The sequence below is a fragment of the Gobio gobio genome, assembly GCF_949357685.1.
Source record: "Gobio gobio genome assembly, chromosome: 8".
In the NCBI taxonomy this organism is placed as follows: Eukaryota; Metazoa; Chordata; class Actinopteri; order Cypriniformes; family Gobionidae; genus Gobio; species Gobio gobio.
The window spans coordinates 55,925,744-55,943,243 of NC_137114.1; the positions used below are offsets into that span (position 1 = coordinate 55,925,744).

Sequence of the window (17,500 nt, forward strand, 5' to 3'; positions counted from 1 at the left end):
GTATTTACAAAATGAGCCTACAATAGCAGAGAATTAACAGAGGTTTAGATTGTGATGTTTTATTGGGTCACAATTATGTAGATTAGTGTTTCCTTTAGTTGGGGAGTTTGACTCTTGGCTTTTTATGTGAGTTTGTGTTTTTTTTTACAGTGTTAACAAAACACATAATCTGTTCAAATCAAAAGAATCCATAACACAAAAATTATCATGAAGAAAAATGTTTGACTGAACTCATCACTGACTAAAAATGTTAATAAATAAAATTCACCAGCAATACTTTCTTGCCACAGATCAGACATTCTGAATTCTGATTTTTAAATACATTCTATGGGGGAAAAAAGTTTAGACGCACAAAGATATAAAGAATCAGCAACAATGGTTACATACTTGATGCTGCAATGCGTGCTGGGAACCATGAGTTTTATACTGTGGTGGCTTAGTAGGGTTGGAGCTAAACTCTGCAGGACATCAGATCTCTAGGACCGAACTTGCCTACCCCTGACTTAGAGATACAAAAATGTAACCTTAAGGGTCCCACCCCTGTGACGGCCACTTGGACCTTAAAAGGTACAATTTTGTACTTTTATTTTTGAGAGTGTGGGCGGTTGTGCACGTTGAGAGCGTGGGACTCCATTTCATTTGACAGTGTGCACAGCAAACTTGGTATTTGAAGATGCATGACTCCGAGGCACTGGCACCCAGTATGTGCGCGTCTAAATTAGTTGCTTGTATTTACAAAATGAGCCTACAATAGCAGAGAATTAAAAGAGGTTTAAATTGTGATGTTTTATTGGGTTACCATTGTGGAGATCAGTGTTTCCTTTAGTGGGCAGTTTGACTCTTGGCTTTTTATGTGAGTTTCTGTTTTTTTTTTTCCAGTGTTAACAAAACACATAATCTGTTCGAATCAAAAGAAGCCGTAACACAAAAATTATCATGAAGAAAAATGTTTGACTGAACTCATCACTGACTAAAAATGTTAATAAATAAAATTCACCAGCATTACTTTCTTGCCACAGATCTGACATTCTGAATTCTGATTTTTAAATACATTCTATGGGGGAAAAAAGTTTAGACGCACACAGATATCAAGAATCAGCAACAATGGTGACATACTTAATGCTGCGATTCATCATGGGAGCCATAAGTTTTATACTGTGGTGGTTTAGTAGAGTTGGAGCTAAACTCTGCAGGACATCAGATCTCTAGGACCGAACTTGCCTACCCCTGACTTAGAGATACAAAAATGTACCCTTAAGGGTCCCACCCCAGTGCCGGCCCCTTGTACCTTAAAAGGTACAATTTTGTACTTTTTTTGAGAGTGTGGGCGTTGAGAGCGTGAGACTAGGGTTGGGTACCGAAATCCGGTTCCAATATGGCACCGGTACTTATATAACCGGTATGTACCGGACCGAATCAGAACGCAGATTTCGGTTCATCATTTCGGTGCCAAAATTCAAATGTGCTTTCGCGCTTTGGCTGGCACCGAGTCAGAGACAGGCGCTCAGCGCTGGTCACATCACAACTCATGACAACTATTCAGTGTTTTCAACCACATCATGTTTATTTCAGGTTTCAGACATTTAAATGCTCATAAGTAGGCTAACGTTACTAGCAAAAAACACACACTGATGTCTATGAAAGCGGCAATGACAATCCTTTCAGACGATTATAATTTGACTAACGTTACATGTTTTATTCACATCAGATACATGCACATTAGCACTTTAAAAAAAAAAAAGTATCGGTTCAGGCACCGTTTAGGCACCGGAACCGTTTTAAAAGTATCGGTTTGGCACCGGAATCGAAAAAAACCCAAACGATACCCAACCCTTCGTGAGACCCTATTTCGTTTGCCGGTGTGCACGGCAAATTTGGTATTTGGTATGCGCGCGTCTAAATTAGTTGCTTGTATTTACAAAATGAGCCTACAATAGCAGAAATAAGTCGTTTTAATGAAAATAAAGGTTCAAAAGTCGAAACTTTGCGAAACCAAATCAAAATGTTTAGTGAAAATGAGAAAATGTGTAAGAGATAGATCATTTAGTGGTATACTTGTTGTCATATATCCATATATTTTGTTCTAATGTCATAACTCACAAGTAATAAGCTCATGGTTTATTGGGTTTTACATGATTCTTATGTAGCGTGGTTTTGGTGAATTGTAGTAACATCGTCACGTGTGTGCCTTAATCTTCTCACCGCTGTTTCCTGGCGGTTTATAGAACAATTAACTTCGAGTCGCCTTCTGTCGTTTCAAAGAATAGTACAACGGCGAGCGTGTCAGGTATAAATGCCTCGTCCGTTTCTGGAGGTGTGCGCGCAGTCAGCGGAGGCTCGCACAGCCCTACTTTGTGCGTTCATCTGAGCCTCATGGGTCTGTCACAGCTCGTCAATGTCAAAATATTTGAGATGAACAATCAAATCAAAGTAGGCGGGCTTTATGTTCACGGAAGCTGCTGAGCGCGTGAATTTTCATGGTCAACGCTTAAGTTAACGGTCAAGTGCGAGATAATATATAAGTAGCTAAACTAAACATTTCATATTTGACAGCTGCTTTAGGTCAGCAATGTTAAACGAATGACAAAAATAATCAGGCAAATTAATAAAATTGTGTGGAATTTCGTCATTTTGAATTGAAAATAGGCCTATGTAACGCGATTCGTGTAATGTAATAATTAGTAACTGTCACAAGAAACATTAACAAAGCTGTTTTCATCAGATTAGGCATAAGATTAATAATGAATTTGTACATATTGTGAATTAATATAATACAATTCAGTAAACAGCTAAGCTTTCGGAGGGGAAGAGATAAGCAGACCGAGAGACAAAGAAAGAACGAGTGAGAGCAGGTTTTGACAAATAATCTACTGCCCACTGATATGGTTTTAAAGCTATTTTTTATCCTTTTTTGGCCTTCAAGTGTCTTGAAATGCACATATGTAGATCAGAGAAATCAAAATTTTCTCCGGGGAGCCCCTGAACCCCCTAACAACCTCTGATTTGGGACCTCTGTGATTATGAAGCCCTGCCTACGGCCCTGTATTAAGCATAAGATTAGTAATGAATGTGTGTGAATGAATTTAGTTACCTAGTGTTAGTGTAACATGTCTAAGAAAATGATTCATAAAACAAATAAAAATATCAGTTGACCCTATACCCTTAACTTTCTTCACTGACACAGATGAAAATGAAATGGCCAAATCTGATCAGCTTTAGTAGGGGAAGAGTCAGGGCTAGATAAAACAAAGAGAAAACGAAAGATGTGGAGATGAGGAGAGAAAGAGACATACCTACTGGCATGGTTTTAAAGCTATTGTTATTCAATTTTTTGGCCTTCAAATATCTTGCACATACACTGTTGCCAAAAGTATTGTGCCGCCCCTCCAAATCACTGAGTTCAGGTGTTCAATCCCTTCATGGCCACAGGTGTATAAATCAAGCACTAGGCCTGGAGATGCTTCTACACACATTGGGACAACAGCAACTCAGCCACGAAGTGAAATCACAGACAGGGGTCAGCGCATGCTGAGGGTCACAGAAGTCGCCAACTTTCTGCAGAGTCAAGAGCTCCAGACCTCCAAACTCCTGTGGCCTTCAGATGAGCTCAAGAACAGTGTGAAGAGCTTCATGGGGGGATTATGGGGTGGGGTTGTTTTTCAGGGCTTGGCCCCTTAGTTCCAGTGAAAGGAACTCTTGATGCGTCACCAAGACATTTTTGACAATTTCATGCTCCCAAATTTGTGGGGACAGTTCGGGGACGGCCCCTTCCTGTCCCAACATGACTGCGCTCCAGTCCTGACCTCAACCCGATAGAACACCTTTGGGATGAATTAGAGCGGAGACTGAGAGCCAGGCCTTCTCGTCCAACATCAGTGCCTGACCTCACAAATGCGCTTCTAAACCTTGAGGAAAGCCTTCCCAGAAGAGCTGAAGCTGTTAGAGCTGCAACTCCATATTAAACCCTACGGATTAAGAATGGGATGGCATTAGGCGTCACTAAAATTTTGGCAATATAGTAGATATGCCCTGGTTTCGTCCTTGGGTAGGATTAAGGATGTTGAATATGGTCATGCAGAATAAGGCATTAATATGTGCTTTATAAGTAGGGGAGAACCGGGGCGAAAGTAACACGGGACGAAAGTAACAACGCGATTTTCTCAGAGCCCTGAATACATTTACATTTCAAGCTATGACAGCACGTTCAGCACACAACAATTGACGGATCTGCCAAATATCATGTGATTCCGCCATCGTTTCCCGCGGTTAGGTCCGAAATGCAGTTTTCAAGTATGGCAAGTAAATTAATGAAGCGGTACTTTTTTTCTAATTACAAGTTGTGTTTCTTGTTTCATGTGTCACAGTAATGATCAATCTATGGGTTATTTAGTGCTGCTACACACCCTGAAGGTTTGTCTTTTCAGAGTTTTTCCATATAAAAGTAAATCGTGTTTAAATGTCAGGACTTCCTGTCGGGACGAAAGTAACACTTGTCACTTTTGTCCCGCTATTATATATAATGCATATTATGCAAATTTAATTTAATTAAATTTTTATATTGTTCATACTGTTGAAGAAAAAACTCATCAAATAGATTGACATTGCAAATAAAAAATATTCTAAACAATTCAAGTTTGTACTGTCATATTACATTTGAAACATTTGATGAACTTTAACATATAAAATGAAAATGTAATTTAATATTTTTTTTGCAAAGATAAAGGACAAAATATGTTTGCAGTTACATATTAACAAGGTCATAGTCAGGTATGTTTAATAAAAACAAGAGTAGCACCAAAAAATCTAGCTTGTATTGTTGTGTTACTTTTGACCCACCTGTGTGTTACTTTCGTCCCACCTAATGGGGTCAAAAGTAACAATGTGCAGCTTATGTTCAAAGTGAAATTATACTGAATTCGTTCTACATTTGTACAAAATACCACCTGCTATTGATAGACCACACTTGTGAGTTATTGGCCACAGCAAAAATATATCTCGGTCTAAAACATTATCTTTTAAAATTACGATTTTCTGAAAAATGGTACTTTCGTCCCTGCTCTCCCCTACTAATAAACAGCCTAGTAATATGCATGTTATTAAGAAACCCATTGTACCCTATTTCTGCTCTCTGAGGCGTGTAGTAACCAATGATGTTTGACATCACTAAAGTTAAACTTGGTGAAACATTTCAAAATTAGTGAATAATTCACTGACACATAAAATGAACGAAATGCGGGTCTGTAAATGATGATAGAAAGACACTAGTCATATGGACTATTGTTATGATATGTGGTACTTTTTTGGAGCTCAATCCATCAGGGTATAAATCTGATCCAGTGAAATAGACCTACAGTAAAGCTGAATTTATCACTTTAATACAGTTAAACAGCCTTTTAACAGACAATCATTTAGTTTAAATGTGTTAAATGTTAGTCCGAATTCAATTCAGATTCTATTGTGGCCTTTTTGGTCACGTACATGAACTTCTAAAATGCCTAAATTGAGTGTTTGAGATGTTTCAAATTCTAGAATACCTTTAAAACACTAATGCTTTTCTTCAAGTTCTTGATTTGAATCTGTGATTTCAGATTCTAAAAGCTTGGCCTTTAGCATCATAAGTTAGAGTGATAAGTAATCAGTGTGTTCATTTGTCCCAGAACCGCCCGCACGGCTCCAGGCGACCTGTTCATCTCGTTTTACAGCAATAGCACAAAAACACAACCTTCATGCCACATCTGTGTCCTTTCAGTTTGATCAGAAACACGTGAACATGATAATGAGGCGGACAGAGTTTGAGACGCGGGGAATCTGCAGTGTTTCTGTAAGGTCAGGGGTTATGACCCGCCCACACTGGGACACACACACACACACGCGCTTGAGGTTAGTTGTTTATACACTGAAGTGGAATGAAATGTGGTGTTTCCAGTGACATAAGAAAGAGCATTAGTCACACAGACAGACACTCGTACAGTAAACGACATAAACACACGTGTGTGAAGACTTCTTTTACATTGTCATGATGGGTTTTTATCCTGAGCTAATGATATTTTCTGTCTTCTCTTTTTGCATTTTTACATTTTTTTATTGTTTATTTAGCCATTTCCTCATAATGTAGCAAAACATATACAGACAGACAGACAGACAGACAGACAGACAGAGAGATAGACAGACAGACAGACAGACAGACAGACAGACAGACAGACAGACAGATAGATAGATAGATAGATAGATAGATAGATAGATAGATAGATAGATAGATAGATAGATAGATAGATAGATAGATAGATAGATAGATAGATAGATAGATAGATAGATAGATAGATAGATAGATAGATAGATAGATAGATAGATAGATAGATAGACAGACAGACAGACAGATGATAGACAGACAGACAGACAGACAGACAGACAGACAGACGATAGATAGACAGACAGACAGACAGACAGACAGACAGATGATAGATAGACAGACAGACAGATGATAGATAAACAGACAGACAGACAGATGATAGATAAACAGACAGACAGACAGACAGATAGATGATAGACAGACAGACAGACAGACAGACATACAGATGATAGACAGACAGACAGACAGATGATAGATAAACAGACAGACAGACAGATGATAGACAGACAGACAGACAGACAGACAGACAGACAGACAGATAGATGATAGATAAACAGACAGATGATAGATAGACAGACAGACAGAAAGTTGACAGATAAACAGACAGACAGATAGATAATAGATAGACAGACAGACAGACAGATGATTGACAGACAGACAGACAGATGATAGATAAACAGAAAGACAGACAGATGATAGATAGACAGACAGATAGACAGATGATAGATAAACAGACAGACAGACAGATGATAGATAGACAGATAGACAGATGATAGACAGAGAGACAGACAGACAGACAGATGATAGATAGATAGACAGACAGACAGACAGACAGACAGACAGACAGACAGACAGACAGATGATAGATAAACAGACAGACAGACAGATGATAGATAAACAGACAGACAAACAGACAGATAGATGATAGACAGTTGATAGATAAACAGAAAGACAGACAGACAGACAGACAGATGATAGATAGACAGACAGACAGAAAGATGATAGACAGATAAACAGACAGACAGATAGATAATAGACAGAGAGACAGGCAGACAGACAGATGATTGACAGACAGACAGACAGATGATAGATAAACAGACAGACAGACAGATGATAGACAGATAGACAGACAGATGATAGATAGACAGATAGACAGACAGATGATAGATAGACAGATAGACAGACAGATGATAGACAGACAGACAAATAGATAGATAGATAGATAGATAGATAGATAGATAGATAGATAGATAGATAGATAGATAGATAGATAGATAGATAGATAGACGGACGGACGGACGGACGGACGGACGGACGGACGGACGGACGGACGGACGGACGGACGGACGGACGGACGGACGGACGGACGGACGGACAGACAGATGATAAATAGACAGACAGACAGATGATAGACAGATAAACAGACAGACAGACAGACAGACAGACAGATGATAGACAGACAGACAGACAGACAAAGCAGCTTCACAGAATGCATGCGTCTACATTACATTTGAAAGTGATTTGTTATCAGAGGAGACTGTGTCCAAGTTATGTATTTCAGAAATGTACATATACAAAGCACACAGTTAACCATGTATTATTAATCAATGTAAAAATATATATATTCATGATTAGATCATGAAATGTGTGTGAGGTGTTGTGTGTGTTTTGGCAGGTGTTATTCGCAGAGGGGAAATGCAGAAGTGAGAGTTTATGATAGTTATCTGTCACTTGCTTCTTTCTCTCAGTGTGTATTTAAAGGAAACGATGAACTGTTTTATCAGCTGCAGCATCTGTGAAGAGCCCAAGCGTTCGACTGCGTGTGTGTGAGTGTGTCTGTCCGTCAGTCTGTCTCTGCTGTCGTAGTAATGGATCTCACGGCACAAAACGATGTTCAAACCACATCCAGACATTGTCAGAAATGTGTTTTAACCAAGAAAAACAAACCTCAGATAATGTGAGTTTTGTTTGGTTTGTTCAAATCAAGCGATTCATCTGACGTCTGCAGCTTCATTCTGATGCTTTGCATGAATCATGTGGTAAGCAGCTTCGCTAAATGAATATTTAAAAGCGTCCATAGACAGATGCTGACCTGTTTACTGGTGCGCCTCATGGCTGCGAGTGTGTAGGAGTGTTTGTGTGTGTGTCAGATCATGCCACCGTTAGGAACACATCCCTCCGACCAACTTTCCACCCTTCAAGTCGAGCGTCTGTTTTTTCCTCCAGAGTGTGTGTTTATATACACACATACAATATTTTCTTGCGTTCATGATATCTGAAAATGCAGAAGTTAGATTCTGTGGGATTTATTTTGGTATGTCTTACAGCCGATTCTCAGGCCTTTTGTTCCTGAAAATTTCACATACATGAGTGAATACAGTTTAAATTACACATATTTGTTGAGCACTTATCAGAAGATTAGGGGAGGACATATAAAATAGGAAAATATCCCAGCTGGGGTCTTGTTAACACGCCCCTCTACCTGCCAGAGACCCCTGTTTGATTCCCACTTTGAGCGGGTCGAGCAGGACCGGTTAAATTTGGGAGTGAGTTCAAGGGGGGTGAGTGTAACGGACATAGGCAAGTAAGTTATGCGTGTAAAGCTTGGTACATACTCCGCAAGAACAAAGAAGTTTGCTTGTTTTCTCGAGGTGGCAAGAACAAGAACAAAGTTCGTTCTGGCCAGGAAATTCCATACTTCAAGAGAAAAGCAGGTCCCAAACATTTCAGTTTCTCCGCATTAACCCGGATAAAACATTTCTGACCAATTACATAATAGTTCTTGGACACCCACAAGAAAAAAGTTCTACTCAGATGATGTGTCGAGAACAAGCTGCGAGAACTCCCAAACCAGGGCTGCGAGGACAAAATGCCGTCCTGGAAGCGAGAACTTTTTTCTCTGTTCTTGCAGAGTATGCAATGGCCTTAAACCAGGAGTCTCCAAACTCAGTCCTGGAGGACCACTGTGCTGCAGAGTTTAGCTCCAACCCCAAATAAACACCCCTGAACCAACTAATCAGTGTCTTACAAGGCCCTTGTTAGACACCAATTAGCTGGTTCAGGTGTGTTTAATTGGGGTTGGAGCTAAACTCTCTAGGACAGTGGCCCTCCAGGACCGAGTTTGGAGACCTCTGCCTTAAAACCTTACTCCCCTGGCCTCCAGAGGATCGCTAACAGCTGAGGTCTTTAGCGTCCTTGTTAGTGAACCTGCCTACCACGCCGGACACCCTGGTTCGAATCCGACTCGGAGTGGGTGAGTAGGACTAGTTACATTTGGTGTCTTGACCCGGATGGGAGGGAGGTTTAGGGAGGGAGACTTGGGCCAGTAAGAGCTGTGTGTGTTAACCTCACTCCCCTGGCCTCAAGAAGATTGATAGTGGCTGCGGTCTTTAGTGTCTTTATTAGCGTGCCTGCCTATCACGCCGGAGACCCTGGTTCAAATCTCGCTCAGAGTGGGTCGAGTAGGACTAGTAACGGACTAACGGACATAGACAAGTAAGTTATGCGTGTAAACCTCACTCCCCTGGCCTCAAGAGGATCGCTAGCAGCAGCAGCGGTCTTTAGCGTCCTTGTTAGCGTGCCTGCCTACCATGCCGGAAACCCTGGTTCGAATCCCGCTCGGTGCCGGGACCCGGATGGGAGTGAGGTTTAGGGGGGTGAGTGTAACGGACATAGGCAAGGAAGTTATGCGTGTAAAGCTTGGTACATACTCCGCAAGAACAAAGAAGTTTGTTCTTTTTCTCGAGGTGGCAAGAACAAGAACAAAGTTCGTTCTGGCCAGGACATTGCATACTTCACGAGAAAAGCAGGTCCCAAACATTTCAGTTTCTCCGCATTAACCCGGATTAAAAATTTCTGACCAATTACATAATAGTTCTCGGACACCCACAAGAAAAAAGTTCTGCTCAGATGATGTGTTGAGAACAAGCTGCGAAAACTCCCAAACCAGGGCTGCGAGGACAAAATGGCGTCCTGGAAGCGAGAACTTTTGCAGAGAATGTAACGGCCTTAAACCAGGGGTCTCCAAACTCGGTCCTTGTGGGCCACTGTGCTGCAGAGTTTAGCTCCAACCCCAAATAAACACCCCTGAACCAACTAATCAGTGACTTACAAGGCCTAGTTAGACACCAATTAGCTGGTTCAGGTGTGTTTAATTGGGGTTGGAGCTAAACTCTCTAGGACAGTGGCCCTCCAGGACAGAGTTTGGAGACCCCTGCCTTAAACCTTACTCCCCTGGCCTCAAGAGGATCTCTAACAGCTGAGGTCTTTAGCGTCCTTGTTAGTGAACCTGCCCACCACGCCGGAGACCCTGGTTTGAATCTCGCTCAGAGTGGGTCGAGTAGGACCGATTACATTTGGTGCCGTGACCCGGATGGGAGTGAAGTTTAGGGATCCCCTGGCCTCAAGATTTTCATTCATATGTTATATGTCCTTCCCCAATATTCTGATTAGCTCTCAACAAATATGGGTTTATCAATTTATGAATTTAAAGATGGCAATATCCAAAATCCTTGTCCTTGTGGGGACATTTTTTTGGTCCCCATGAGGAAACAAGCTTTTAAATCAGACTAAGTATTGCTTTTTTTTAAATGTAAAAATGCAGAAAGTTCTGTGTGATGGGTAGGGTTAGTGTAAAGGGAGAGAATATACAGTTTGTACAGAATAACTACCATTATGTCTATGGAGAGTCCCCATAAAACATGAAAACCCAACATGTGTTTGTGTGTTTTCAGGCACGTAACAAACAGACTGGGGACTTGGCAGCTATTAAAATCATCAAAATGGAGCCTGGTAAGACCTGCATCCAGCACTGACCACTAAACCGTCCACTATCACACAATTATATGCTGGAATGTCTAAAAACTCACTTCCTGGAGGGCCACAGCCCCCAGAGTTTAGGTTTGAAGCCTGTGGTCCCTTTAAATCACGTCAAACATTATTTCCCGCTCACAGTCTGTCTGTTTTTCACAGAGGACGATTTCTCTGTCATCCAGCAAGAGATTGTGATGGTGAAGAGCTGTAAACACGGCAACATTGTGGCGTATCACGGCAGTTACATCAGGTGAGAGACGCTCGCGGAGATCACACTACACTGGAAACAAGGAATTGTTGGGAAAGTGCAACAGGATGCATTCCCATGTTTAAGTTCTCTTAAAGGGCTAGTTCACCCAAAAATGAAAATTAGCCCATAATTTACTCTCCCTCAAGTCATCCGAGGTGTGTATGACATTCTTCTTTCAGATGAATAAAATCTGAGTTATATTACAAAAGTCCAGGCTAATCCAAGCATTAGAATTGGATTCATAGTTGCTCTGTTTTTGAAGTCCATAAAAAGTGCATCTGTGCGTCATATAACTGCTCCAGCGGCTCTGGGGTGTTAATAAAGGCCTTCTGAAGCGAATCGACGCGTTTGTGTAAGAAAAATATCCATATTTAAAACTTTATCAAGTAAACTTTCGACCGTCTTCCGTGGAAAAGTGAAAGTGAAACTCAAGATGTGTTCGTGACGTCATGACGAGCGGACCTGGTCGAGTTAGTCTTTCGATCCTGAGGGGAACTTTCAACAATTTTTCCATAAATTGAACAGGGAAGGCGGTCGGCCGAAAGTTTACTTGAAAAAGTTTTAAATATGGATATTTTTCTTACACAAACGCGTCGATTTGCTTCAGAAGGCCTCTATTAACACCCCAGAGCCGCGTGGAGCAGTTATATGACGGACAGACGCACTTTTTATGGCCTTCAAAAACAGAGCAACTATAAATCCAATTCTAATGCTTGGATTAGCCTGGATTTTTGTAATATAACTCAGATTTTATTCGTCTGAAAGAAGAATGTCATACACACCTTGGATGACTTGAAGGTGATTAATCATGGGCTAATTTTCATTTTTGGGTGAACTATCCCTTTAAATATTGTCCTAAGTAACACTGGTTACACTTTATTTTTAAGGTGTCCGTGTTACAGTGTAATTATATATTTAAGTACTGAGTAATATTAATGAACTACATGCACGTACTCTAGGGTTAGAGTATGATTAGGGTTTGGTTGAGGGTATGTTGCATGTAATTATGCATCATTGACTGTTATTACTATGTGTACTGTGTTGTAGGATGAATAAACTGTGGATCTGTATGGAGTACTGCGGTGGAGGATCTCTGCAGGACATTTATCACGGTAAAGAGGATCTGTCGTCTCTCACACACACACACACACACACACACACACACACACACACACACACACACACACATGTTTTAACTCAGAGACTTGGTTTCCTGTTTTAAATGTCATAAAAATATCTTCTACCTTTCAAATCCGTTGAAACAGCACTCTCTAAAAACAGCCCTAACCTCCACAGTGTCGGTGTTTGTGTGATGAGAGTTCTGATATCGATGTGTGTGAGTGTGTGTGTGTGTGGCATTTTGACGCTGTATATTTTGAGTGTCTTCTTCACTGAGACACGTGATTGACGTCATGTGTGATGATCTTCTTTCTCTGTCAGTGACCGGGCCGCTCTCAGAGCAGCAGATCGCTTACGTCTGTCGAGAGATGCTACAGGTGAAATGCTCACTTCAGATCAAATCATTATAACCAAACCCAATCATCTTAAGTCATTCACACCTGCTCTCTATCTTTCTCTGTCAGGGTCTTGATTATCTTCACGGACAGAAGAAGATCCACAGAGATATCAAGGTAAGTCCCCTCACACTCTTCAACAAGCAGACAGTTCTCCAACAGCAAACCATTTCAGTGCGTTATTCTGAGTTTGTGTTTTTCAGGGTGCAAATATTCTTCTGAATGATCATGGAGAAGTGAAACTAGGTTCGTTGAACTACTGGAAACCTTTAAACCTGCATCACTCCATCCGTCTGTCTGTCTAACGCCTCTCTCTCTCTCTCTCTCTCTCTCTCTCTCTCTCGCTGTTTTTAGCGGACTTTGGCATCTCAGCACAAATCACAGCCACTTTTGCCCGTCGAATGTCGTTCATTGGGACGCCATATTGGTGAGATCTGTCGTCTTTCTGGCTTGTTCTCACAGAGTTCTGACTGTAGTCGTACTTTATTCTGACCAAATTCCTGTAGCTCACAATGCAAAAATGTATTTTTGTCTTGTTTTTGTGTGTGTGTGTGTGAGTGAGTGAGGGTGTGTGTGTGTGTGCGATAGATAGTGAGTAAGTGTGTGTCCTGCACAGGAGGGGACGTTCTCCCAACCTTGCGCAACGTTCCCTTAAAGTTCTCTAAAGGTGATGAAAATCCTGAACCTTTATAGAACATTAGGAATGTTCCAAAGTGTCCTGCAGTTCAAGGTTCCTTATATGAGTTTAGGGGGACGTTCCATTTTGGTTATTCTATGGTTACATCGCAACGTTACAAAGAGGACATTACCAGAACGTTCCTATATGGTTCCCTGTCAGATGGGGATGTTTCATTTGGGACTGCGCTGCAACATATCTTGTTCAAAAATAACAAAATTTGGTCCCCCTAAAGGTCCTAAAAACGTTAATGGAATATAGAGTAGAGGGAACGTCCTATAGTAATGGATGTTCCGGGACCGCCCTGAATGTTCCCTAAAGGTCCTTCAAATAACGTCCCCAAATCCTTTGAAGAACTCCACATCACGACTGTCTCAGAACGTTCTGGGAACATCAAATTTCCAAATAAAATATGGTCCCCTAAAAGTTCAGAGAACATCCTAAATGTTCCCTAAAGGTCCTTCAAATAATGTCCCCGAACCCTTTAAAAAACTCCACATCGTGACCATCTCAGAACATTCTGGGAACATTACCAGGAGACGTCCTTGACACCAGTGGTGACGTTCTGAGAACATTCTGGGAACATCAAATTTCCAAATAAAATATGGTCCCCTAAATGTTGCAAGAATGTCCTAAATGTTCCCTAAAGGTCCTCCAAATAATGTTCTCCAACCCTTTAATGAACTCCACATCATGAATGTCTCAGAACATTCTGGGAACATCAAATTTCCAAATAAAATATGGTCCCCTAAAAGTTCCCAGAACGTCCTGAATGTTCCCTGAAGGTCCGCCAAATAACGTCCCCAAATCCTTTAAAGAACTCCACATCATGACCATCTCAGAACGTTCTGGGAACATTACCAGGAGACGTCCTTGACACCAGCGGGGACGTTCTGAGAAAGTTCTGGGAATGTAACATTTCCAAATAAAATATGGTCCCCTAAAAGTTCAGAGAACATCCTAAATGTTCCCTAAAGGTCCTTCAAATAACGTCCCCCAACCCTTTAGAGAACTCCACATCAAGACTGTCTCGGAGCGTTCTGGGAACATCAAATTTCCAAATAAAATATGGTCCCCTAAACGTTCAGAGAATGTCCTGAATGTTCCCTTAAGGTCCGCCAAATAACATCCCCCAACCCTTTAAAGAACTCCACATCGTGACCATCTCAGAACATTCTGGGAACGTTACCAGGCGACGTCCTTGACACCAGCGGGACGTTCTGAGAATGTTCTGGGAACATCAAATTTCCAAATAAAATATGGTCCCCTAGAAGTTCAGAGAACATCCTAAATGTTCCCTAAAGGTCCTTCAAATAACGTCCCCAAATCCTTTAAAGAACTCCACATCATGACCATCTCAGAACGTTCTGGGAACATTACCAGGAGACGTCCTTGACACCAGCGGTGACGTTCTGAGAACGTTCTCGGAACATCAAATTTCCAAATAAAATATGGTCCCCTATACATTCCGAGAATGTCCTAAATGTTCCCTAAAGGTCCTCCAAATAATGTCATCCAACCCTTTAATGAACTCCACATCATGACTGTCTCAGAACGTTATGGGAACATAAAATTTCCAAATAAAATATGGTCTCCTAGAAGTTCAGAGAACATCCTAAATGTTCCCTAAAGGTCCTTCAAATAACGTCCCCAAATCCTTTAAAGAACTCCACATCGTGACCGTCTCAGAACGTTCTGGGAACATTACCAGGAGACGTCCTTGACACCAGCGGGGACGTTCTGAGAAAGTTCTGGGAACGTTACATTTCCAAATAAAATATGGTCCCCTAAACATTTCCCAGAATGTCCTGAATGTTCCCTAAAGGTCCGCCATAATGTCCCCGACCCTTTGCACAGCTGGCGGTTCTCAGTCGTGAGTGTGTGTTTCTCCACAGGATGGCGCCGGAAGTGGCCGCGGTGGAGATCAAGGGTGGATATAATGAGCTGTGTGACATCTGGTCTGTGGGAATCACAGCGATCGAGCTCGCAGAACTACAGCCACCCCTGTTTGATGTACATCCTCTTAGGTGAACAAAACACACACATGCAGACTGATGAATGCACTCAGAACTGATGAACTCTGCAACAGTGACACTGTTTGTGCTTCTGGTCTTCTCTGGTTCCTCAGAGTCTTGTTCCTCATGTCCAAGAGCGGCTATCAGCCTCCCAAACTCAAAGACAAGTCCAAATGGTGAGAGATTCTGGAGGTTTTCTGCAGTAAAGCATCGATCGCACAGCAAACCAATCGCTCACGGAATCGCTCTTATTGCAGGTCCACCATGTTCTACAGCTTTGTGAAGTCCATGCTGATCAGGAACCCGAAGAAGAGACCTGGCGCCAAAAAGATGCTGACGGTATGTGTGTGTGTGTGTGTGTGTGTGTGTGTGTTGACACACGCGTGTGTATTCATGCAGCTGAACTCGTATCATGTCTTGTTTCAGCACTTGTTTGTGACGCAGCCGACTTTGAGACAGGAATTAACCCTCGAACTACTGGACAAGCTCAAAAACCCTGAGAAACTCAAAGTCTGTTTGCATACAGATGACGAGGATTTGGAGGTACACACACACACACACACACACACACACATTCCCTCTCTAAAATACTCTATAGTCTTATGGGCTTCCATAGGACTACCCAGCCAGTATAATCATAATGAGAGCGTTGCGATATTTAACATATACACAGATCAGGCATAACATTATGAAGTGATGATCTCTGTTAGTGTGTGGGATATATTAGGCAGCAAGTGAAGATTTAGTCCTCAGAGTTGATGTGTTACAAGCAGGAAAAATGGGCAAGCGTAAGGATTTGAGCGAGTTTGACAAGGGCCAGATTGTGACGGGTCAGAGCATCTCCAAAACAGCAGCTCTTGTGGGGTGTTCCCGGTCTGCAGTGGTCAGTCTCTATCAAAAGTGGAGGACCAGTGGAGAACCGGCCACAGGGTCATGAAGGACCAGTGGAGAACCGGCCACAGGGTCATGAAGGACCAGTGGAGAACCGGCCACAGGGTCATGAAGGACCAGTGGAGAACCGGCCACAGGGTCATGAAGGACCAGTGGAGAACCGGCCAAAGGGTCATGAAGGACCAGTGGAGAACCAGCCACAGGGTCATTAAGGACCAGTAGAGAACCGGCCACAGGGTCATGGAGGACCAGTGGAGAACCGGCCACAGGGTCATGGAGGACCAGTGGAGAACCGGCCACAGGGTCATGAAGGACCAGTGGAGAACCGGCCACAGGCAGGGTCATGAAGGACCAGTGGAGAACCGGCCACAGGGTCATGGGCGGCCAAGGCTCATTGATGCACATGGGGAGCGAAGGCTGGCCCTTACCTGGGGAACACATGGCACCAGGTGCACTATGGGAAGACGGCGAGCCGGCGGAGGCAGTGATGCTTTGGGCAATGTTCTGCTGGGAAGCCTTGGGTCCTCCATCATGTGGATGTGACTTTGACACGTCTCACCTACCTAAGCATTGATGAGACCATGTCCAGCCTTTCATGGAAACAGTATTCCCTGTGGCTGTGGCTCTCTCAGCAGATAATGCGCCGCCACAAAGCACAAATGCTTCAGGAATGGTTTGAGGAGCTCAACAACGAGTTTGAGTCCAAATTCCCCAGATCTCAATCCACTCGAGCATCTGTGGGATGAGCTGAACAAAGAAGTCCGATCCATGGAGGCCCCCATTATTAGGTCATAATGTTATGCCCTAATCGGTGTATATAGCACCTGCAAAGTGTCCAATGTCTAAACTTTTTGGGGCTTCAAAAATTAACTGCCATTATAAAGCTTGGAAGAGCCGTGATATTCATTAATATAACTCTGATTGTGATCGTCTGAAAGGGGAATGTCATACACACCTAGGATGGCTTGAGGATGAGTAAATCACAGGTTAATCTTCCCATTTTTGGGTGAACTATCCCTTTACGCTAGTCCCAGACTAAAATGCCTAATCCTGGCTTAATCTAATCCCAGTCTGTGAAACCATTTATATTTACGCACTAAATCCAGACGCAAGTCCCTAAGGCCAATCATTTCACTCTGCGGCCATTTTGAGACGCCTCTTGAGCAAGTGCAGCTCCACTCTCTCTCTCTCTCTCTCTCTCTCTCTCTCTGA

General features: G+C 42.3%; 1 protein-coding gene across 1 annotated transcript in view; it reads left to right on the plus strand.

Moving 5' to 3' along the window:
• map4k1 (mitogen-activated protein kinase kinase kinase kinase 1) overlaps nucleotides 1–17,500 on the plus strand; it is a 55,301-nt gene that overhangs the window by 9,675 nt on the left and 28,126 nt on the right. Inside the window, exons 2-12 of the mRNA XM_079824600.1 lie at nucleotides 10,864–10,921; nucleotides 11,102–11,192; nucleotides 12,240–12,304; nucleotides 12,633–12,688; nucleotides 12,776–12,823; nucleotides 12,910–12,952; nucleotides 13,061–13,133; nucleotides 15,278–15,409; nucleotides 15,511–15,573; nucleotides 15,655–15,736; nucleotides 15,824–15,940. Of these exons, the coding sequence (XP_079680726.1) occupies nucleotides 10,864–10,921; nucleotides 11,102–11,192; nucleotides 12,240–12,304; nucleotides 12,633–12,688; nucleotides 12,776–12,823; nucleotides 12,910–12,952; nucleotides 13,061–13,133; nucleotides 15,278–15,409; nucleotides 15,511–15,573; nucleotides 15,655–15,736; nucleotides 15,824–15,940 (828 nt within the window). The remainder of the gene's footprint in view (nucleotides 1–10,863; nucleotides 10,922–11,101; nucleotides 11,193–12,239; nucleotides 12,305–12,632; nucleotides 12,689–12,775; nucleotides 12,824–12,909; nucleotides 12,953–13,060; nucleotides 13,134–15,277; nucleotides 15,410–15,510; nucleotides 15,574–15,654; nucleotides 15,737–15,823; nucleotides 15,941–17,500) is intronic.